This window comes from Pseudophryne corroboree, chromosome 6 (assembly GCF_028390025.1).
Source record: "Pseudophryne corroboree isolate aPseCor3 chromosome 6, aPseCor3.hap2, whole genome shotgun sequence".
Lineage (NCBI taxonomy): Eukaryota > Metazoa > Chordata > Amphibia > Anura > Myobatrachidae > Pseudophryne > Pseudophryne corroboree.
In genome coordinates, this window is record NC_086449.1 from 288,641,422 (window position 1) to 288,666,430 (window position 25,009).

A 25,009-nucleotide genomic window follows, 5' to 3' on the forward strand; every position below is an offset into this window, starting at 1 on the left:
TACCCAGGATTAGAACCCACAACCTTTTACACTGAAAGCATGCACCTTACTGATGGAGATAGAATTCTCCTACTTCCTATGCAAGAGCAGCTAACTATATGAAGTTACTTGTAATTGTCAGAGAAATAACTGCACAGTTAGAATTCTCATGCTTCCTTTATAGGAGCAAATAGCTTCATCAGTAAGGTGTCTGCTTCCAGTGTATCTATAATAAAGAGGGTGTGATTTGTAAGGTGTAGTGACTAGTGGGGAAGTGAGCTACGGAAGAGATACTGGCTGCTGTCAATTAACTTAATTGATTAATGTCGCTGAACACACGGAACAGGAGGAGAGGTGCCCCCCTTCAAAGCAGGAGCCCGGCGGCAGCTGACTCCGTTGCCTCCCAGAGTTCTGCCTCTGGGTCTTATTAACTCTCAGCATTGCCTATATACAGTTAATATCTGGTCCCCACAATATCAACATTATTTACAGGGCTTCTCACCACCAGGGATTTCCCAATTATTAGGGATTGGATACCTCAGACAAATTTTAGTCCTACCGCCAACCACCTTTTTAATTACTGTTGTGTTATATGTATGTTATGCCCTTGTATTATAGGAGATTTATCTTTCAAATGGCTGTATTAAAAGTAAAGTTTTATTCTTTTCATTAATTTCTCACAATTATTCATTCCAAGTGTGCGCCCAGAAAGAAGTCTTCTTTCTTTTTCTTGCTGTCTGATGATTAGCAAGAATTATTTTCATGGCATTCCTGACAGGATCTGCTGCATTGACTGAATTAGGATACGGGTTTATATTTCTGCATTTCCTAAACTTTGATACAAACTATTAGTAAATATCTACATCTAATGTTGTTTTAGGGGCTATGTTTGTATATTAATTATAGTGTATAGTACTTTTGTTATCTAGTTTTGCTTCTATAGAAATTGGTACAATATTTGGGGAGAATTGCCTGACCATACTGTGCGCACAATGATTTTTCCTGAAGAGTTTAATACTATCTGTTGTCAATCCCTCAGGCTGACACTTTTTTCAGAAATGATGTGGCTATAGATAAAAAGCAGCTATTTTCTCTTCTCCAGAGCATCGTACTGATTGATCATAACAAACTCTACACAGATAGGCCAGTTTTGGTCCAATGGTAAATTATTTTTGGCATTTGAGTGATTGAATCAAACAATCCTGAGTGCATTCATTTACTTCAACAATCTGATTTTGGCCTTGTAGAGCTTTAGCAAAAAGTAAAGATAGATGGATATGAGCTAGATGAGATCGGAGGCAGTTTCCACGATTTTAGAACCAAAATGTCATGCAAATGGCTAATTAGCATTTTAGACTGCAATCTAGAGTCTAACCAGATCACAGTAAATTTCCTGGTGGTCAGGATACCGACGCCAAAATCCCAGAGGTCAGGAGACCAACCCCGGAATCCCAGCAGCCAATGAAATCCAATGGTCAGAATCCAGACAAATGCTTGCTATTCCCACTCCTCCATAGTGTCAGAAAGTGTGGAGCAGTCTTTGAAAATCAGAAACACTCCTTGTTTTGTGTCTGGGTGTATTGTGCACGGACAAGCTGCGTACACATATTACCGATCAGTCAGCCAATCGGATTAAAGCTGGCCATACTGTACATTAGGACCACCAGCATCTGATCTGATTCCTCATAAGATTTCCCTTCAATCCCCCCGGGAGTCCCTAACACACGATTTAGAGTTTTATGTGCATACGATGAAGCATGCAATCTATCAATCGATTGTGTGCCTCACAAAAAGCACGTGATCACCAGGAAGGAATGATGCTGATCGTATAAAGGGGGTCATTCCGACCCGTTTGCATGCAGCGGTTTTTCGCTGCGGTGTCAACGGGTGCGGAATGCGCATGCACTGTGGGCGCAGTGCGCGACATTGCCCGGCAACAGGGGTCGCCGGGTTATGTCATGGCTACTGATGGAAGCGGTCGCAGCCGTGACCCTTAAGAAGATTGACAGGAAGGAGGCGTGGATGGGCGTATCCGGACCGTTTGGAGACGTTTTCGGTGAGTGATGAGTATAACGCAGGCGTGTCCAGGACAACGGAGGGCGGAGGTGTGACATCAAAGCCGGGCCCATCATCGCTGGATCCATCGCACAGGGTAAGTATGTCCAGGGCTAGTCTAGTTTTGAGTGACATTTTTTTAGCTTAGCAGGGCTGCACAAGCGATCGCAGCCCTGCTAAGCTAAAATACACTCCCCCATAGGCGTGGGCTAGTTGATCGCAGCAGCAGCAAAAAGTTGCTGGCTGCGATCAACTCGAAATGACCACCAAGATGCATTGTATGTGCATAAAACAAGGTATAATGTCAATATGATTACAACGGATAATATGGGCTGCACGAATGCGACATTTGACCAATGGGGATGCGCAATGCATCGTAAGCCTACCGAAAACACATACGATGTGCACATAATGCATCATACGTTGCGTTGAAATCTTATATTCATATCTGATATCATCGTAATGTATGGCCAGCTTAAATGCCCTTGATTGGCTGAGTCGTGTGTACCCAGCTTGACCCCGTACATACGGAGCTAAAATTGCTCAGTGTGTACATTCTTCTATGGGATTGGGAGGTCAGGTAGTTTAAATATTAAACTGCATATAAAATGCAACCTTTCCGATCCGATCACTTGCTGGAGTATTTAAGCTGTTTATCAGCTAATGCTCCTACATACACACCTACAGAATCATTGGCCCAATCACTTGATATCTGTTGATCAGGTCAATAATTGTATAGGTGTGTACCCAGCTTTAGATATATATGATGTAGGTAAGTAGCATTGGCGTTTCTATAATGGGTGCAATGTGTGCGGTGCACACGGCCCCCTGGGTCCAGGGGGGGCCCACCCCGCACACATTTAAATACTTACCTTACCGGAGTCCAGCAGCGGGCGCAGCATCCGCAACGGAAATCCCCACCAAAATGTCTGCCATGCATGCGCGGTAGCCAAATTGGTCTCCGGATCATGGTGGGCACCATGTTTCCGGAGATCTGCGCATGCGCAGTAGACTCCGGCACATTGCCAGATTCTACAGCGCCGTTCAGAGGAGGGGGCCCACCCAGAGGTGCACAAGGGCCCACTTCTCTTTAGAAACGCGCCTGGTAAGTAGATGGACATGAAGTTGATAGGGATGATAGATAGATAGATAGATAGATAGATAGATAGATAGATTTATTTGAGAGGGTTCGGTATGAAATTGATACATGATAATTATTAGAAATCACTTTATGGATAGACTATGTGGAGTAAAATGCAATGAATCCCGGGACATTTCCTTTCTGATTTCAGCACCATGGCCAAGGCATATCCATCAGCTGTATTATTGAAGTGTCCAGACGCAGTGAAAGGACTCTGCTGGAAGAAATGGCTGTGTAGTTGTCACTCTTGGTCACGTTATTGTGATAAATGAAAGGTTAGCCAAGACATGGCCCTAGCAACCAGATTTCCTCTACAAGCTGGAGGCGGTACCTCAGACTGCTCGGGGTGCTGTGGCCAGTGATGCACCTGCTGCTGGCTGTGGGAGTGCGGCGCATGTGTTGGATCTGTGACCGAGGACTTCACTAGAGAAGCCTCTCACGCTTTCCTGATTCCCCCCCTCACTGCGAGAAGAAGCGAAGGGGCTGCTGTGCACAGAGGCGGGCTGTGGCTATTGCAGTCTATGCTGCATTCAGAAGGAACAGCGATGTGTGAAGTTGCGAGCTCCGGGAACGCCGGGATGTCTGCTGGGCTCAGTTCTTGAGGCTTTGGGCTTTTTTATCTTTGCCTTTTGCAGAAGTGGGAACCTGACTCCGGGCTTGTTATCTCAGAGCCGTGATACATATCTCTATAGTGCCTGAGTAGGAAGCGGTAGATAGGAATAGCAGGAGGAGTTAGAACCATGCCTGTGACGGTACCAGGAGAGCGCGGCGGAATGTAGAGGAGCAGATCCCATTGCAGATTAGGAACATGCCTGACTGCACTTAAGTCACATTACTGTGAGGCAGCTCCGTGTTGTATAGTAACGTGCTGGAGATGAATGGATGAGTCGGAATGTACAATGGATATAAGGAATAAACGCACGCTATAGGACCAGCCAGGGTATGTAATTTTCTTTCTTTTGGGAAGAGATCGCTGGCAGGTATGTATTCATCCCCCCACCTCCCTGAATACTCCATTGTCTAACTTGTATTTTATTCATCAGCAAGCCATATTACAGCATGATGTAGCATGCATCTCACCATTGCCGAGCAGCGGTTGTGCATTTGTTAGGAGACGATGGCTTGCACTGTTACTACAAGCTGGGGGTGGGCGGTGGGGGCAGTGCTGTACTCCTATGCCGGTGGCTGCATGACATTGTACTTCCACGTTAGCATGCAAAGTTCAAACGTGGTGAAAGTCACATTTTGGGGAGGGCAGTGATGTGTTCGCGTGTATACCGTGTATTTTGGAAATGAAAGTGTTAAAATTGACTTTTCAGACCGTTGCTCATTGCAGAAACCCTTTGGCAGCGTAGCCAGCCGTGCAAACCTGAGACGCCTGTGTACAGCAGCCCAGGCTTTGGGTAACAAATACAATCACACAAGGCAGTGCAGGCAGTTGCTACATTGCAATGCTACAGCATACACTATCCCCAGCACACTCTCACACAGAGCTGTTGTCGCCTATGGCTGTGCATCACGTCAGGCAGGGAACGTATGGTGCTGGAGCTGCTGCTGCTGATGTGAAATAGTTGTTGTTTTTTTTTTCTAGTTCACCAAAGGATTAGTATTAAATTGAGATTTACAGATGCTTATGCATTTCTGCTTCTTGATTAATCTTTCAAGATGAACACCCCGCAGTTTATCTGCAAATATCAGCCACAGTACACTGTAGATAATTCTCCCGAGCAATTGTCATTCAGATTAGATTGTGATTTGGGCTGAACATGATAACATAACTGGAAACAATTAGCACTTTGAAGTGGAAACAAGCTGAACTAGACCATTGCACAGTCAATTTAAAGGGGAAGCAGTTATCACAATCTTATCATTACAACTAGAAACATTTTTAATATCTATGGGGGTGAAAAAAAACAGAAAAATATTATATGAATTTTAGATTATTTTCTTGCCTGAGTCTTATCCAATAAATACACCTTATTTCAAAATTCTTTAATTTGCTGTGTTGGATAATTGTCACATTGCAGTTTAGGTGAGCCTGTGTGTCATGTCAATTCAGTACAATCTGGCTTACAAAGGGTTAGCGTTATTTGGCTGGCAGAAAATTGCTAATACTAATCATATGTTTGGTTGCTCAGAAATGTAAACACCTGAGTCCAGCTTTGGATGAGACCATTACTTGAAGCGGAATTCCTGGCTCATTGAATACAGTGCCTTGATTCCATTGGTCTATATTAACATTTAACTGCTTCTTTCACTTCTTTTGATCTCAAAATCCAATCTTCCAAAGCTCATCTGTATTCAGTTGGTCAAGAATCCAGATTGGATTTGCCTGATGTAATATGATCCGCAGGCATTAATGTGGCTGTGCTGTCCCTTCACTTTAACTTAACTCATCTGAAAGTGGGAATCCCAGCAATCTTACAGAAAATGAGAAGTGATTGATAATGTTCCACTGTAATGTTCTGGAGCTAATCAATGTACAAGGAAAGATGATTGCGTGTTATGACTATACAAACATATAGCTAATTTTTTCAAATTTTTTGAAAAGTAAGATTTTAATTTTTCCATAAATGTACTTATAATATTTATTAAGACAGTGGAATATCGACAAGTTGTAAGGTATTTTGCATTTAACAGTGTTCTAGAAAGAAAGCCTATGGAGATATGCAGCAGTTAGAGCTTTAAAACTTCCCTGCACAGAATGCTGGACAGATGTTTAAGCAATTTATTGTAGTAGTATACAGTAGGCATGTTTATAATGCAAAGTCCTCAAAGTTATTAAATCAAAAGCTTATGTTAAGAGTACTGGTGAGTTTGTGTGTAGATTGTTAAAGACTGTAAGCCTTGTGTACAGGTATATTGTTTTTGTTTTATAAATTAAGAACCTGTTGTATTGAAAATTCTACAAAAAAAAGTACAAAAAAGGATTTTTCTGAGTGTGAAAAATGAAATCCATAAAATATTGCTACTGTTTTTGCTCCCTTTCCATAAGTGTAAATCTAATTCTGGTGGCATGTCGTAAAGGTTAACAGTTAATGACACAGTAGTATTTCCTAGCTAAAAAGAAAATCAAAACCTTACTTTAGTGTAGACCTGTCCGGTTTATTCATAAGAAAGAAAGAAAGAAACCTCAATTAAAAAAATATAATGCACTTTACTTACAAATCTCCACAGTCTAAAGGGACAAGCACCAGTTTTATGATCTTGAGAAGTGTTGAGAACATGAATATTCATTAACTACTTTACCCATGTGTTCTCATCATTAAAGCATCACACACATTCATGTTTATCACTAACATTGCAGAACTGTGAGTCTACATTAATTCTGTTCTGAGGCACATGGGAGCAGGAGAATCAGGAATACCCCAATTGGCCCTCCTGGTCGGAGAGCAGTTGGCTAATAGACATACTGGGTGCAAACAATTGTTATTGCCTACAGCACTGTAATGAAGAGATGCAATATTATAGCAGCATTATAACATAGATTTAAAAAAAAAAACATATATTTTTTCTTTTGAAAACCATTGATAACTGATTCTTTTGACAAGTGCTTTGAAAGTGTACCTATTCCTAAACTAATAGTAATTGCTGATGGAGCAAATTTCTGTTAGACAATTGTTGTTCAAGTGTCCTGAACTGTGTCACTAATGCAGCACACTCCATTCTAAGTCAATTGAAGTGCAGCATGGTAAAGCTGAGATGGTATGGTTGGAGCACTATGTGACAACTACATGATATGGCTGTTTATCTAAAAGGTAAATGCGCCATATAATATATTGTAACTAATAAGTAAGACTAGCATTGTCAGGTTTTCCACATTCTTACACGGTACAGGTGCTAAAGCAGGAAGCAGTTATACTGTATATACACTCAATGCAATGAGAATTCATTAATTGAGAAAAAATTGAGAGCAAGCTGTAATTGCTAATGAACCAGTTTAAGGTATGCGGGGCTCCAAGTGCAGCTACTGTAACTTGTTAAAGTCTCTGCAGGGCCCCCAGTTCACATTCTGACATAGTGCCTCCCCACCCCCACTTCCATGCTGGTGATGTAGCTATGTGTTTAGGCCACTGGGGCAACAGCTCTGAGGAGATGCTTCAGTCCAATGAGAGATGCATCAGCTAGGTTATTGTAAAAGATAACTGACCTTTCATTACCAAATTCATTACCTTTATGACCCCCAACATCTCTAGTATGAATATTGGGCTTGATTCAGAGATGTACGCAAACTGAGTGATTATCAGCAGTCTGCGCATGCATCTAAGTCACACTGCGCATGTGACCCGCGATGGCGGATGCAGAGAGAATTTATTTGCAAAGTGATTGACGGGGACCATGTGGGTGATGTAATAAGGGAGTGGTGGCAAAAAAGCAGGTGTGTCGTGACCGCTTTAGAGGAATGTTACTGCTTACAATGGCTGCAGCGTCTCCCTTCTTTCACCGGGATGCGGTCAAGATCCCGCCGGACGGAAACCCGACGGTCGGAATACCGACACCGTGATCCCGACCGACACAATCCCAACATATTCTCCCTCTGTGGGTGTCCATGACACCCATAGAGGGAGAATAAATTAGTGTGCCGAGCGTAGCGAGGCACCGTGCCTGCAAGGGGCTGCATTGCACTCACCCCCTGTCGGGATTGTGCCGGTTGGGATCCCGGTGTCTGTATTCCGACCACCGGGATCCCGTCCGGCGGGATCTCGTACTGATCCCCTTTCAGCCATACTGTGCTAGGACTACTCAGAATTTCAATAATCGATCTGCAATGGACGCTGCATCTTTGTATACAGCTGCTGGGATCTGCAAAGCTGTTTGTGGGCGTCTTAATACAAATCCAGGCAACAGCAGCATTTGCATGTTTGCGCTCAGCTGCTGCATACAAATATACATACAGTTGTGGATGCATTTGCTTACATCTCTCAATCAGGCCCATTTACAGACATGTACAAATCAGTATTTGTCCCGGAATAATATATCTTGGTTTATTATTTCACACCTTATACAGTATCTTATGCATAGGGGGCAATTCAATTGTCAGTGATGGCTGTTAGTTTCCAGGGTTTAGACCACTTCTTTGGCAAGGCCACCAACATCATAGATACTGTATTTAATTCGCAGCAAACAGAGATGCAATCTGCAAAGTTACTGTCCCATAATTCTTGACAATATATACACACATTCAACACATTGCTGAAAACTGATTTAAACCCCCACTTCCTAAAATTCTCATTTTGTTTCAGTCATCACCTTCTTAATCCCTGTACTAGAGATGTTTGTCCTAAAAAAAGCAAGTATATATCACATAAACGTTTGATGTGTTTGCATGCGTTGTGTCGGCAAACACTACAGAGATTTAGATTTAGTTTCAAAAGCCCATTCATTTCAATGATGTTTCCAGCATGTGTGCTTACATGTAGAGCACCCAGTGAAAATCTTATCTGAACTCCCAAATACTGCCAAAATGTCTTCTTCCAAGACTCAAAAAAAAATCACATTTGTGCATGAAGATGCAATATGAAGTGAAATAATATACTTGTCCCGCACACAGCAAGGAACACCATAATTTGTCCATTTGAAGAACTGAAAATTTGCACCTCATTTATAGTCAGCGTCTGGATATGCTCTGCATACATTTACCTATATAAATATCTACAAGTTTGACAAAAATGGAATAATATAAAACACACACACACACACACACACACACACACACACACACACACACACACACACACACGCTTAATAGTGAAATTCACATTTATCACAGTAGGAGAAGAAGGAGGATTTGGCAATTCTATTTATTTGCATGAAAGAGTCATAAATAAATTAACAAAATCAAGTAGCGTATACCACCTTCCCTATCATCTTCCACGTGCCCCAGCTTCTGCTTGTACAAAGAGGAGAGAATTTAGGGTCTCCATGATACATTGCAAACCAAGATATTTTTCTAGAACAGTGATATTTTGGGCACAAAAGCAGCATGCATCAACCCAAAAACAATTCACAAATATACTAATATGCACATATAAACACAAATAATAGAATTAGTTTTATTTTCACATGCAGTTAGAAACACAAGTCAAGTGCAGATTTTTTACACCAGTGAGAAAGGGCCTTACAAAGATCAGTGCTATTATTATTATTATTATTATTATTATTATTGTTGTTATTATTAACATTGCTGCATCAGGGGACAGGACACTGAAATAATCATCAGGATTATAATTTTTAATGGGTATTGGAGAAAAAGTTATTGAAACTGGAATTTGACTTGGTCCATTTTCAATGCATGTTGCAATTGTACAAATGTTGTGACTTTTAATCAGAATGATTGGGACATAGGATTTTCTGAATAAGACTGTTTTACCTCATCTGGAACATCCTCACTGAAATGTAAGATATTCTCCCCATTGTTTCATTTCAATTAAATAGCAAATGTGTAAATATTATTTTAATGCAAATAGCAAAGTGTACACCCACTTAACACCTTGGGAAATGCCTTTTCCATACCAAATGATGGTGCTTCACGTACATAAGAAATTTAGCATGGTGGAAGATTGTAAAAGGCCACTTCAACTTCCAAGCAACTATTACTTTGCTCTTAAACTAATGGTTTCTCCCATCAAACATGCATGAAAGTATAATCTGACACCCTGATCCTCAGACATTTTGTCCCAAAATACTAAGGGGGAGACTTAACAAACCTTTTAAAGAGGACTAGTGGAGATGTTGGCCATAGCAGCCTATCAGATCTATCATTTAGTACATTTTAGGTTTCACAAATCTTCTCCAAAATAATTTTTTTCCATGAAGATGCAATATGAGGTGAATCAATACACACATCCCACACACATCAAGGAATACCTTCTATTGGAAGAAATAAAACAATAAAATTATACTGTATTAATAGGTGATCTGATTTCTGACAAAACATTGAACTTGTGTGTGTGTTTAGGTGTGTCCATGTGAAAGGGAATATAGATTGTAAGCTCCACTGGGGCAGGGACTGATGTGACTGGCTAAACATTCTCTCTGTAATATGTTGCTCTATATAAATAATGGGATATAATCAGCATTCCGGCACTCAGGATGCCAGCAGTTGGAATCCCTGCGCCGGAATCCCGACATCGCTCTTATTGCCGACGCTGGAAACCCGACTGCTGGCATCCTGATCGTAAGTATGTTGGGGGCGGGTTAGGGTTAGACTGCAGGGGGGGGGGTAGATGTAGGCACTAGTGGGTGGTGAACGGGGTTTGGCAGGGTGGTGGTTAGGCTTGGGCTGTGGTGAGGGATGGTATGGGTCGGGCACTGGAAAGGGGAGTTAGGCACTAAGGGGGAACAGTTAGGTTTAGGAACTTATGGGTGATGTCAGGCTGCGGGGGGGGGGGTGGCAGTTAGGCACTAAAAGGGGCTTAGGCAGTAAGGGGGAGGGTTAGGTTTAGGCAGTAAGGGTTAACAGTTAGGTTTAGGCACTAAAGAGTGATGGTTAGGGTTTAGCCTGCGGGGAGAGGGTTTAGGGTTAGACATCAGGTAGGGAGGGATAGGGGGAGATGGGTAGGGGTAGCATACTTACTACCTGCCAGGATAATGAAAAGTGGGATGCCGCTGGCATTCTCTGTGCCGGGAATGCGTATCACACCCTGAATAAAGCATAATAATAAAATAAGTACCGGTAAATGGAGCATTTGAACAGTAACAGTGCAATGTACTTGGTCTCCTATCATTTGAATTCTAGCTAAATTAGTAGCACAATTGCTTGTCAGTTACTGGTCATAAAGCGTACTCCACTAATTACTATATAAAGTAATCCATAAAGTGTCCATTATTATATGCAACTCAAAAATAATTTCTATTTCTCATTCTGTCAGAATAGGCATTTTTTGGTAACACTTATTTTGTGATCTGGCTTTCAGGTGGTCATGCTGGATAAGATTAAAAATGTACGTACATACCGTTCTTATTTCCACAACTTTTTATGATTTTCAAATGAAGAAATACACTAATGTTTTCATCTTTTGCTTAAGCAACCAGTGACATTGAGACATTGATAGTTAATGTGTGTAAGATATTTACAGCATTTGCACTTTGTAATAGTTCATTTTCTTTTCAGCTTAAAAATGGGATTTAAAAAATACTCTTAATTTTTGTTTTCCATATACCACATTTTTCCAGTTAATCACACCAGAAGACTACAAATTAGTACATAAATATAAGTATTTTTTTATTGAATTCAGATGGCACATAACATGAAGTGTTGAGTGTAATGGACTGTGCAAGATTCTTGCGGCAAACATGTCTCAATTTTAAGTCTAAAAAAACTATTGGAAACCTATTTTGTGCACTGAAACATTAAAGTACTGTACTTTGTATTGTTACTTTTTACTACATAAGCAAGATACGTCAAAATGATATATATGGGAAACCTTAATATTAATTTAATTCCAGTGTTTTGAAAAAACATCTGGGAAATAGTAGAACTGACGTTGGTCTTAATGATGGGTCATTAACTGTAATAAAATATTTAAACTGAAAACTTTTTACACAATTCACCCTTATTTGACATGGTATAACAAACCAAATCAAAATCGAGTTGAATGATTTACTTTTTCCACCATCACACTTTTTTTGAAAAAAAAAAAGAAAAAAAGGAAGATACTGTAAGGTCAAAGAAAAATCTATCAAGGACCTAATACTATGAGATGAACATCTGTAGAAAGGTACAGTAGTGATGGCCATTTATTGATGTTGAGCTGTGAGTATAGTATAACAGTTACAGGCAGCCAAATCAGTTGAGAATAAAGTCTGTGATTTTAGTTTGTCCAACTTGACATATCCATAAATCTTGGACTATTTACTGTTAATGGAAACAAAACACTTAGGCTCATTTTTTTGGCTATTACAGTGTAACACAGGATCCTATTGCAAAAAACTATTTGATATGGCTAATTGTTACTTTTCAAGGAAATTGTTTAAAATTAAGATTTAACCAAACCTTGGTGTGTTATCGGACCTTATTGAATGAATTACCAGCAGACATACATTGTGCATTATAAAGATGTCTGTCCTGCATGCTATGTCTACAGTTTGCCTTCATCATTCACTAATCATCAGTTTACTGTAACTACTGTAGTTATGATACTAAAATTCCCTTCATTGCAGAAACATCCAGAAGTCATGAGAAGCAGAGTGGCCATTTGAGCTTATGTGGCCCTGCCATAGGACTTGATTTGTAACACAAGTACACGTGTGTTCGGTTCTGCTACACAGCTGTATGTATGTGTTGTGGACATACAAATAATTCTCAGGAGCCAGCGTCATATTTTTCGTGAAGATAGGTTAATATAAAGTTCCCCTGATGGTTTCTGCCCTATTAAAGAGCCTAATCTTCTCTCATATATATAAGATTTGCAAAGGAATGTTTACAAAGAAATTGGGAAATCCTACAAAAAAGAAAGAAAGTCCAAGCAAAAAGGATCAGGAAATTTCCCAATTTGGCCTATCCAAGAATCCAAATATTTCAACGACCATAAAAAGTACAGTCAAAAAAATTGCCAAGTGTTCTTCTTCCTGCAATTTATCAACTGAAGAGGATAATGTGAAGAAGGAGTTTTCACTTTCTCCAACATTCAGTTATAGAGTAGCAATTGCAAATGGGCTACAAAAAAATCCTATTCTAGTTGGCAATAATAATGAGGATGCACTTCAAGAAATATCTTCTCTTGATAGTTCATGTTCTGAATCATTAAGTGAAACAAGGGCTGGTAGTACAACCAAGGAATACGCATCACACACCATGCCAGTGAGACGCAACAGAAAAAGCATGAATAGCCTGGCTCCGTCTGACGGAAGCTCGGATGGAGAACGTACATTACACAGTCTAAAAATGGGTGCTTTACGCAAACTTAGAAAGTGGAAGAAGAGTCAAGAGTGTGTATCCTCAGATTCTGAAGTTAGCACATGGAAAAAAACATGGGGCTTACGGAGCAAGTCTTTAGACAGAACAGTCCGTCAGCAAAAAACCAATACACTAGAACCTGGCTTTAGCTCAACCGGTTGCATAAGCCAAACACATGATGTCATGGAAATGATCTTTAAAGAACTGCAAGGCATAAGTCAAATTGAAACTGAACTTTCTGAGCTAAGGGGACACGTCAATTCTCTAAAGCAATCAATTGATGAAATTTCTAGCAGCGTTGAAGTTGTGCAAAGTGAAATTGAGCAGTTACGGACAGGATTTGTACAGTCAAGAAGAGAAACAAGAGATATCCATGATTATATTAAACAGATAGGCCACCAGGGTAATAAGGTCTGTCTTAGATTTTTAAATGTGCCTGAAGAAAAAGGGGAAGTTTGTGAAAATGTTGTTTACAGAATTTTAATAGAAAAAATGGGATTCTTGGATGCACAAAACAGCATGAAAATTGAACTTGCACACAGGCTCGGTCAACAAAGAGACTGTCCAAACGCAAAGCCTAGACAAATTCTTGTCTATTTTGGTACACAACAAGATAGAGATCTAGTTCTAAAAAAATGTTACAAACTAAAGGGAACTGGAATTGGGGTTTCTACAGATATTCTTTCACATGACTTGAAAGTTAAAAAAGAAAAGGCCCTGCCTTCTTCTCAGACATATGAGAGTATGGATATGAAATTTTCTTCCATGGAGCCAAAGATTAATCATGATGAATGGGAATCTCATGATGACAGTGATAAAGACTTAGAGCCTGACATAAATAGGAATAGTTATGCAGTGGTCTCTAAATCTGATGTCCAGATGAAGTCAAGTGGAAGCAAAAGAAGTGGGCAGTCATCACATAATAGAAAGTCTCACAAAACATCCAATGAGTCCACATATAAAAGCAAAGATGATTACGGAGATCTTAATTTTCAGTCGCCAGGTTCTGATAACTTGGAAAAAAACAAAATGTATTACAGTGATTCGACTCCCTTGTGGCATTCACAAACAGATTTTTCCACACCAAAACTGAGTCGCTCAGAATCAGATTTTTCTAAATTATGTCAATCCTATTCTGAAGATTTTTCTGAAAACCAGTATTTCATTAGAACCAATGGGAGTTCTCTGTTGTCTTCTTCTGACCGCGAGCTGTGGCAAAGAAGACCAGAGGACAATTCATCGAACTGGTATGTAAACTCACAAGAGCAAGCTTACAGTAATGAAGCAGAGCCTTATCCTGAGGAAAATGAAATTGAGAACACTGAAACTGTTGACAGCGGTGTCAGCAATGGAATACTTTGTGCTTCTGGAGATCGAAGTCACTATAGCGATTCTCAGCTATCTTTGCATGGTGATCTGTCACCCTGGAAAGAATGGCATCATTTAGAGCACGGTACAGACTCTGGTCTTGATACATGTACACAACACGCTTTTGCCTATAATGTTAACTGTCCTACAGATGAACAGGTGGAAATTCATGAAAGCCATTATGAAAAGTGCCAAAGTACAGAACTTCCATATAATACGGAAAACTACAGTTACACACTAGATAGCAATTCTCCATCCTGCCCTGAAATATGCACAGTAGCACAAAATCAGTGGACTGGTGAATATGATTCCTATAGTGAAACAAATGCCAATGAACTTTATCAGAACCAATCAAGAATGCCCATGATGTACCGTAGTCAGAGCGAATTGCAAAGTGACGACTCTGAGGATGCTCCACCAAAATCGTGGCATAGCCGTCTCAGCATTGATCTTTCTGATAAGACTTTCAGCTTTCCCAAGTTTGGCTCTACTCTTCAGCGTGCTAAATCAGCCTTGGAAGTTGTGTGGAATAAAAGCACTCAGAGTTTAAGTGGCAATGATGAAAGTGGTTCCTCATTTATGGGCAGATTTCGGACTTTGTCCCAGTCTACTGCTAATGAGTCTAGCACAACCCTAGATTCTGATGTGTACACAGAACCCTACTATTACAAGGCTGATGATGGAATTAATTATAGTGAGTCTGTAGCTGATAATGACAATGGAGCTGATTATGTAGAGGTAATGGAACAAGTTCTTGCCAAACTTGAAAACAGAACAAATACAAATGAAAATTTTGAGCAGATCGAAGATTACCAAGAGTATGAAAACAATTCATATGACGTCGATTTTGCCAACCTACAAATGGATGAATACGACACTCTTTTTGATGACTTGGCTCCTGAGGATATATTACAACCTGAATGTGAAATAGATTATGACCTGGCAGAGAATGATGATGAAAACAAAAATGTACCCGAGATACTGATCGAGGTTCCAAAGAAAAGACGTATCCGGCCAAGCTTCAAAGAGGCTGCCTTCAAAGCATACAGGAAAGAAATGGCTGATCTTGAAGAAAGAATCCTTGCAGGAGGTACTTCACTTTATTTATTTCCAATGTATTTTTGGTATGTACATGTTGAATCTAATACACAATTGAAAATAGATTTGTACATTTTACATTGATAGACATTTTTAATTTTAGTTGTGTACAAAATCTGTTAAAATTAAAAGAAGGATGGCCACAAGCCATATTATATCAGAATGTTTTCATCCCATAATTATGATACCACATAATTGCTTGCTGCAATTTTTAAATATTCAAATGTCTTGAAAGTATTATGAAAAATGCTACTGTAGCAAAAATAACCATAGCAAAATAACTCTCTAGGGTCTCTGTCACACCAATTTCTGTTGCTCAGCTTTTTTTATATGTTATATTTATTATTGTTGTCTACAGACCATTAAAATCAATACCGCATTACGTTTTCAAGCTACTAATACCATAGTGTGGCTGTTAAACAAAAATAAATAAATAAATAAATAAATATGTATTTAAAAAAAAAAAACATCTACCATGAGGTCATTACATATTAGATTTCTTCCCATATGTAATTTCTGGAAAAGGTAAAGTATATGACTGTATCGTTTTTCTGAATACTTTCTAGCTGAAAATCATTAGCGTTAATTAGCTGTACATGAAATTTCTTACATATTCATGATGCTAACATTCACTGCATGATTACAACACATATTAGATTTAATTAAAATGTGTTTGTTAAATATAATTAATTGGGGCTAAGATCAAGCTGCCTAGCAGATGACAATTGTCACCTTGACAGAATTTTTGCTACATGTTCACACACATAATTTGCAAGCAAGTACTTTGACCTATATGGGATAGTAAATAAAAGCGCATACATTTGAGTGGAAACTTCAGTCTGTTAGATGACCTCTTAAATTAAAAGTAATTAAAATATTAAGTTTTATTCTACTTTTTTCTCTGTAAATGATATGCTACAATATTCTCATTTATTCCGGCACAATGTCCCATGACAACCATAGCTGTGTTACAGTTGTCAGCACTGCCCATCTTCTTAATGGTTTATTACTACTATCAGTTGAGACAGACAGTGGTTGCTGCTGGCAACTGACCCATGAATTTAGTTGTCAAGGGTCAACTTAGATAAATATTCAGCTTAGAGGGCATTATTCTTAATGATCTCCTACTATTTCCTTCATTACGAGATATTCAGAGTTTTGTACGTTCATACAAGCACGGCACTGATTAACATATTTTTTATATATTTGCAAATAATACATTTTGGGGTTTTTTTTATCGCCATGACTGTAATTTTTTAATTTGCAATGTGATTGATCTAGACCTCATGGAAACATAGGTGATTCAAAGTGACTGTAGTATTGGCTAGCATTTCTAATGAATGTTTTTGACATACTGTAGTGATACTAGAATAATAAGTGCTTTGACATTCATTCACACACTATTGATCTTTATCAGCTGAGGCTAATAAATTTGATTACTGTAACAGAATCCAACCCTCTGGAATAAATGAATAAGAGGCATTTTAATGTTGTAAGTTTTACCTTCGTATTTATATGGTATAAACATTTATAAAATAATAAATACTCATCTACTGATGGCATTAGCCACTCTAGCCTATGGGCTGAAAGCAACATCGCCAGCAATGACCACAACTTACGCATGGTCAGTAGACCAGTATTATTGCATATTGCATTCCAATTTTGGGCGCTAATTGCAGTGCAAATGCGATTATTAATAAATGGGCCCCTTAATGGTTTATGGTGGTCCTTTCACAATACAAGTGTTAGAGAACCAGAAATATGAAAGACCAGTCAGAAATGGGGAGATTTATCAAAACTTGGAGAGAGGTTAACTGGAGAGAGAGAGAGAGAGAGAGAGAGAGAGAGAGTACCAACCATTCAGCTCCTGTCATTTTTCAAATGCAGCCTGTAAAAAGATAATTAGATGCGATTAGTTAGTACTTTATCTCTCTCCAAACTTTGATAAATCTCCCCCTACAGTGATGTAAGTTTCCTGGTAGCCTGTACACACACAGCATAAAATTATATGCTTTGCCCCGAGTTGGGTTCAGTAAAGCAAAAAGCATATTAGAAAGAAGAGTTAATAAATAAAAAGACATCATCGGCATGTATTCCTTGTTTTTATTCTTGGTGAAGACAGCAGGGTGAATAGAATAAGTCTATTACTTTCATCTTATTGTCCTGCCAGCGAAAATACAGTACAATGGAATTTCTCTTAGGAACATATTACTAAGAAATGGTGGTAAACCCTATTGCTTATGACAGTGGTGCTCAGACTTTTTGAATCACGCATGCTAGAATATCACAATTTTTTTTTTCAAGGCACCCCATGGCCAAAAGTTTCTTATTGAGAAAGTCAGAAACAAATATTAAGTAGATTGTGTTTATATGTCATCCTTAGGGTCAGTTATGTGGTGAGGGACAGGATTCACTTCTGATTGTCCAGTTACAGATGTGGCCACCCTCACCGTGGCTATATCTGCGCTAAACAAGCGCGTGCGCCTAGCCAAGCAGAGTTGCGGCAATTGCTGCTCCCAGTCATGTGAATGGGGCGCGGGCGCCTCTAAGAGGTGCATGCGGTCGCGCCTAACAAGGTGCGATTGCGACAAGATGTGGCCCTTCATGCCCCAGTCCAACTCTGCATGGCACCCAATTTGGGAACCACTGGCTTATGATAATAGTAGCTTTCACCGATTATAGGGCTTATTTTTGCTTTGCCAAATTCATCAGAGGACTTTAAACCAACAGTAACATGTGGGGTAACCCTGCCAGCAGTCTTTGCATGAGGTAGCCATCGAGATACCTGTGCTGTCATCACATCTCTGAATAACAGGCCAAAAATCAATACTGTCTTTCCATTTTTAGTAAAGCTAAGTAAAATAATGTTGGAGCACAAATCGGTGCTTTTAATGGCAGATCTTTTATATTGTCACAGTAAGTGTAAAATCATTGATATCGCTGTGACAGAGCTGCTAATGTTTAATATGTCCCACTGACATTGACTTGTATACTATTTAGGGGGATGGTATTGGGACTCCGTCACTGGGATTGCCGGTGGTCAAAATACTGACAGAGGCATCCCATCGCGCAGGATCCCAATGTCTGCGAGGTAAATATCCTAACCCTCTTCTACCTAACACTTTCCGCAGCTTGACCCTAACCTACCCCCCCACCCACCCCGCAGCCTAATACTAATCCTCCCCAGTAGTGCCTAAACTAAACTTCCCTGCCAGCAGCCTAATCCTAACCCTCCCACCCCTGCAGCCTAACCCTAACCCTCCCTGGTGGTGCCTAACCCTAACCCCCATTCCTTGAAGCCTAAACCTAACTGTGTCCCCCCCCCCTGCCCTCAGCCTACTTCTAACACTTCCCCCGCAGCCTAAACTTAACACATGCCCCCCACCCCCACTTCCCACCCTTCCGCGGCCTGACACTAAGGAGCCCCGGCTTACTTACGTTCGGGGTGCCGGCAGTATTTTGGCATCATATTTTGATCCATGTCTGGTTTCCGGCATTGGCACTCCAACCAATGCTGGGATCCCTGCCTCGGTATTCTGTCTGCCGGCATCTTGACCGGATTCCTATTTTGAGTACGGTATGAGTCTCCACTCCCAGCAGCTAAACCTTTTCCATAGACTGTGCTTGGGAAAATGGTTGATAGGATTATAAAAGCTTGTTAGTATTATAAAAAGTCAAATATACATGTTCTTATTTACAGTATGTGCACAGCAAAATGCTTGCTAATTGCCGTGCTGTAAAATAGACCTTTTGAATGCACGATGTCCTGGTTCATCTGATGTGAAAAGGGAGTGACATGTTTATATAGTATATATAAAAACGTTTAGAAACTGAATTTAGTGGGGGGTTTTAAAGATCAACTGAATGAATCATAATTGCTAACAACCTACTTACTGTTCAGTACTTAGCCTGTGGGTAAATGTTTTAGTGTACTCTGGCGATTTACTCTTACTTATTGTCCACAACCTCTCAAGTTAAAAACTTACAGCGAAATATAAAATCACTAAGTATTTTGAATTGTGTAGTACTTTGCTATTTCTAAAAGTAACTGTGAAATAGCAATTAAAGCTTATGGATAACATTTATTGTGTACAGAGAATAGGCTGTATATACTGTACTTACACTAATACATTATTCGGGCTAGATAACTGCTAAGCTAGTGAAACATTCAATAATTATTTGATTTTTGCTTTAAGCATTCTACACAATAAATTAGATAACGTTTTATGCAATTTACAGATATGGCCTGGAGTGGAAAGTATAAACAATGGTGGCTGAATAACCGTTTTTTAAAACTGGATATGCATTTTCATTAAATCATCATGTTCATGCAGTTTTCCTACTGTGTTCCGGAGTTTAATGATATCATGGGAAGCTGCTGCATCTCTTGCCTTGCTGAAAATATACTAGCAGTGTGACAACGCCACCTATTGGAAAAATAGAATGAAAAAATGGTTGGATTCCTTTGGATTATAAAATGGTAGACTGTTAGTATGTTATGAGAAATAACATCTCAACAAAATAATTGTTCGATATTCTGGAGACATAATGCTACCATTACATTATTAAAGTACCGTATATACTCGAGTATAAGTCGACCCGAATATAAGCCGAGGCACCTAATTTTACCACAAAAACCTGGGAAAACTTATTGACTCGAGTATAAGCCTAGGGCGGGAAATGCAGCTCTAGCCGTACACAGCCCTCATACTGCCAGATATGCCCCCACAGTGCCAGATATGCCCCCAAAGTGCCAGATATGCCCTCATAGTGCCAGATATGCCCTCATAGTGCCAGATATGCCCCCATAGTGCCAGATATGCCCTCACAGTGCCAGATATGCCCCACAGTGCCAGATATGCCCTCACACTGCCAGATATGCCCCCTCAGTGCCACTTATGCCCCCCCAAGTGCCAAATATGCTCCCCCAGTGCCAGGTATAACTTACCTTCTGCCGCTCCCGCACTGTCTTGTGAAGGAGGGACACGGAGGGCACAGCGCGCGCCTCTCCTGTGTCCCTCCTGCATCTAAGGGCGGCCGCGGCGGGTCTGTTCAATGAAGTGCCTGTTCGTGAGCCAATCAGAGCTCATGAACGGGTACTTAATTTAATAGACCCGCCGCTGCCGCCGGAGACGCAGGAGGGACACAGGAGAGGCGCGCGCTGTGCCCTCCGTGTCCCTCCTTCCACTGACTCGAGTATAAGCCGAGGGGGCTTTTTGTTGGCTTATACTCGAGTATATACGGTATATCTCTATTTGATTAAAATATAAATTCATTTTCCATACACTTCTAATGTAAAGCATGCATCCCTTTTAGCATTTTGGCTGATAAGTTTAAAATGCCCATGAAGGTTTTTAGGGGTTAATTTACCAAACAAAGAAGCTTCGCTTAAACTTTTTACAAAGGACCACACCGCTTATCCCATGGGGCATTGGCAAGTGTGGGGGCATTATCCATTTATTTCTAATGGAGGCAGCATTTATTATTTCAAGGTAGGGCACCATTTATAGTGGTGCAACCACAGCACATGAGGCATGGTTTAGTGGCACGCCCCCATATCTCTGTATGCCCGTCGGCCGAGCAGAACGTTTGGAGGCTGCACTGCTTGGTCAACCCCTGTACCCATGTGCCGGGCAGCCGAGCAGAGCGCTGGATGGCTACGCTGCTTGGTCAGCCCCAAACTCTGTGTGGCTGGACTGGCGCATCAGGACGTCGGTCCTTCAGCATTTGCCAGAAGTGCCAGATGGCTAGTCCAGTCCTGGTTTGCAGGCTGTCACAACTTCCTTCACTTTGAAGATAAAAACAGGTGTGTACTTTTTGATCAAGCGCGCACCCTACAGATGTGTCCTCATACATTATTGATACAGTCACGCCAAACAGTGCCTCAAGGGGAACCAGGTTTTGTGTAACATTTCTAGCGATGAGCGTTTTTTCCCCCCACATCTTTTTACCCTGAAAAATCCATCTTAGTCACAATGCGATGCCAATAGGACGCACTGGGAGACTGATCTGATTAATTTGGTATGTGACACTTGTATAACTGTGTGTGATGGAGCCTGAATCTGTATACGTATTGCTACGATGCGGCTTTTTTCCACGTCAAGTTATGTTGTGCTATGTGTACAGACTTGAGTCTCATACAGATAGATAAGCGTTGCATGCCAAATCAATCTGCAGTCTTCTGGTGCGTCCTGGTAGCATTGCAATTTGCCTAAGACGCATCTTTTTGTAAAAACGTGCAAAACAGATTCTAGTGGTATAGCATGGCCATGGCTGGACTGGCCCACAAGGGTACGGAGGAACCCCTGGTGGGCCCCACTGCACGCCTCCCCCCCCCCCCCCCCCCGCTCCTCCTTGTATAGGGCTCAGGTTCCAGACTGTGCACTTGAATTATACATAATACATTTTTTACTTTATAATGCACTGAACTAAGGTATTCTGTACAGTGCATTGCTGTTATTTTTCTGGCATGCACTAGCAGTAATTTACTATATTTATTTGTCAAGGGTCCCAGCCCATGCACTTTCTAATGGTTAAGCAAACCAATGTGGTGGCTGGCCACACCCCATCTGGAGACTTGCCACACCCCTACCACTACATTCCCCGGTAGGCTTTTCGTGCCCCAATCTAACACTGAGCATGGGACTCAGCTGCTCATTCGCACCAGGTTTTCGTGTCATGTGGCGTACTGAGGCTAATTGTATAAGGACACATCTGTAATGTGATTCCTGTTACAAATAATATGGTGATTCCGTTACCTCAAATTATAGTCTGGAAAAAAAATCTTAGGATTTCCTTTTAAAAATGAGCTTGTATTTAGAAACTTTAATATAAAACTGAATTTTGAGGTAATATCTCAAAAAGTGAATAAGTATTCTTTTTTTTTTTTTTTACCATTTTCGGTAACTGAATCACCTTTACGGTTGTACATTTTCATTTAATTTAATCATAACATGGAGAGATAATTAGTTATGGCTGTTAAATTGCCTTATTTCCATTATATTAACCCTGATATTGAGATATTATGCGATAATATAATCAAAAAACACAGATTTTCATTGCTTTATATGCAATTGAATGAAAGCCTGCCCATAATAATCTTTTCGGCCAGTGAATAGTGATAGCTAAAAAGCCCTAATATGAAGTACTAATCCCAAATCAAAATAATTTTCCTCTATTAGCAAAATAGAGCACTTCACCTAATTAATAACTCCAACAACTTGTACCTGTGTTGACTTCTATGATTTAGGTCAAGGATTCTCAAACTCTGTCCTCAGGACCCCACACAGTGCATGTTTTGCAGGTAACCCAGCAGGTGCACAGGTGTATTAATTACTCACTGACACATTTTAAAAGGTCCACAGGTGGAGCTAATTATGTCACTTGTGATTCTGTGAGGAGACTTGCAAAACATGCACTGTGTGGGGTCCTGAGGACCGAGTTTGAGAACCTGTGATTTAGGTTATGTCCATATTTTCATGAAATTGCCCAATGGCTACGCAGGATTGGCCGGGATCTCCCTGGATGCAGAGGTCTAGGCCCAATACTGAGGCAAGGCTGTTACAGAATGTAAGGGGATGGTGCATTTTTTGCTCTTTAATATTTATTTTTCTTCTTCTGGGTCCATGGTCTTCATGATAACCTTGCAGCTCTGAGTGGGATAGCTAAAACCAGCATACAGTTTGAGCTATTTTGCTTGTCACAACCACATCTGTTTACCATGTGGTTTATTGTGTGCTTTGGCCATTAGTAAATCACACTGTTTTAAGTAAATTTCTCCTAAGTTATTACATTAAATATAACCACATTAGAAGATGACAGGATGTCAGTATAGTCAATGAATGGTATCAGCAAGCATGGATGCAGTTAATGTTATTTATATTCTTGTTGATTGTGCTTAGGTTAGGTTAGGGATGTTTATCCCCTATGATGTGCTGCTTTGGGCATTAAGTGTGAATGTGCATCCCATGTGGGTTGTGATCACATGCAGTGTCTGTAGTGAGAGAGAGAATCCCTGGGCCAGACTGTGCTGCATCTGATATGTTCATCAAAATAGCAATGAAGGCGTGTGTTTTGTATGATGAAATAGAGTTAGATTTTTGTTAAGTGTTTTGTGTGCAAATCATCACAGGAATCTGGAGAGCTGCAGTCATGCTGAACAATGGCTGCAGAGACACACTCTGAATAACAAGTGGATGGCAGTGATGCAACTTCCGCCATCCCATACCCAACAGCAATTTTTTTTTTTTTAAATTTGAGCACCATGCAGGTGCCGAAAAGGTGTCAAGAGTTTGTTCCGGCTAGGCCGCACCACCCTGAAGGATGACATTTTGGAGGCATCACCACGTGTTAACCTCCCGTTGTCACATCATGCCAGTGGTTGAATACCATTCGCGTTTCTATTATGGGTGCAATGTGTGATGCACACAGGCCCTTTGGTCCAGGGTTGCCCACACCACACATTGGACCCATGTTGTTTTCATACTCACCTTTTCATTTTCCTACGATGGGCGCTGCAGTCGCAACAGCCGCTGCGGAAATCATACCCAAAATGGCTGCTCTGAATGCGCAGTACGACATTCGTCTCCGGACCATGTTTCCGGAGACCTGTGCATGTGCACTAGACTCCGGCACAGTGTCGTAGCCTACAGCGCCATGGAGATGAGGGGGCCCACCTGGAGTCTGCACACTGGCCTCCTCCTCTCATAAAACGCCCCTGGTGAGCACAGCACTCCGGCAGCTGCTGGACTGCCCGCAGCCTTCCCCCTTTAGTAAATGGAGTCATCCATTCACCATCACCACACCACTGCTCTGCAGTGATAGCGTGTTCCCCAACTTCCCAACCACCTGCGTACACAGTGACCCACAGGAGGAACAGCGGGCAGTGCACGAAAAGTAGGACTGTCCCACTAAAATCAGGATGGTTGGGAGGTATGCCATCCACATTAAAGCAACACAGCATACGTCTATAGCTTTCTCTATTAATGACGATGATGAGGATCACACAATGTATCTCATGGGTAAATGGTAGAATCTAACTCCTTAAACTAATGGACCATTCCTCTCCAGTATCCTTGTTAATAGTAATTGAAGCTAGAGCCTATTGCACAGGGAAGCATGCCAGGCATTAGCCCATACAATAGGTGCAGATATAACATTAATAATAGATTACAAGACCTTGGGGTGAGGGGAGCTACTGTTTGACATAATGACCTTGAAGATATATTTCTATTTATTGCACTAAACTCTACATTTGAGACTTGTTCTATATATTACATATTGGGAGGGGATTGCAGTGTACTTTAGTGAATGTTTATGTTAAGTGTTTTGTATTTTATAATGCAAAAAAAAGCACAAAACATTTTGTGACACCTATGGCTTTAGTTCTGGCCATAGCCTGCGGTAGTTTTTGCCTGCCACTGGTGTTAGTCTTTGCATGATGCTGAATACAGTTGAATCATTACAATACC

General features: G+C 40.6%; 1 protein-coding gene across 1 annotated transcript in view; it reads left to right on the forward strand.

Annotated features, from left to right (window-relative positions):
• The first annotated feature begins 3,560 nt into the window (after positions 1-3,560).
• UNC13C (unc-13 homolog C) overlaps positions 3,561-25,009 on the forward strand; it is a 1,008,422-nt gene continuing 986,973 nt past the window's right edge. The window contains exons 1-3 of the mRNA XM_063926117.1: positions 3,561-4,115; positions 11,092-11,118; positions 12,338-15,531. Coding sequence (XP_063782187.1) covers positions 12,534-15,531 — 2,998 coding nt within the window. The 5' untranslated portion in view covers positions 3,561-4,115; positions 11,092-11,118; positions 12,338-12,533. The remainder of the gene's footprint in view (positions 4,116-11,091; positions 11,119-12,337; positions 15,532-25,009) is intronic.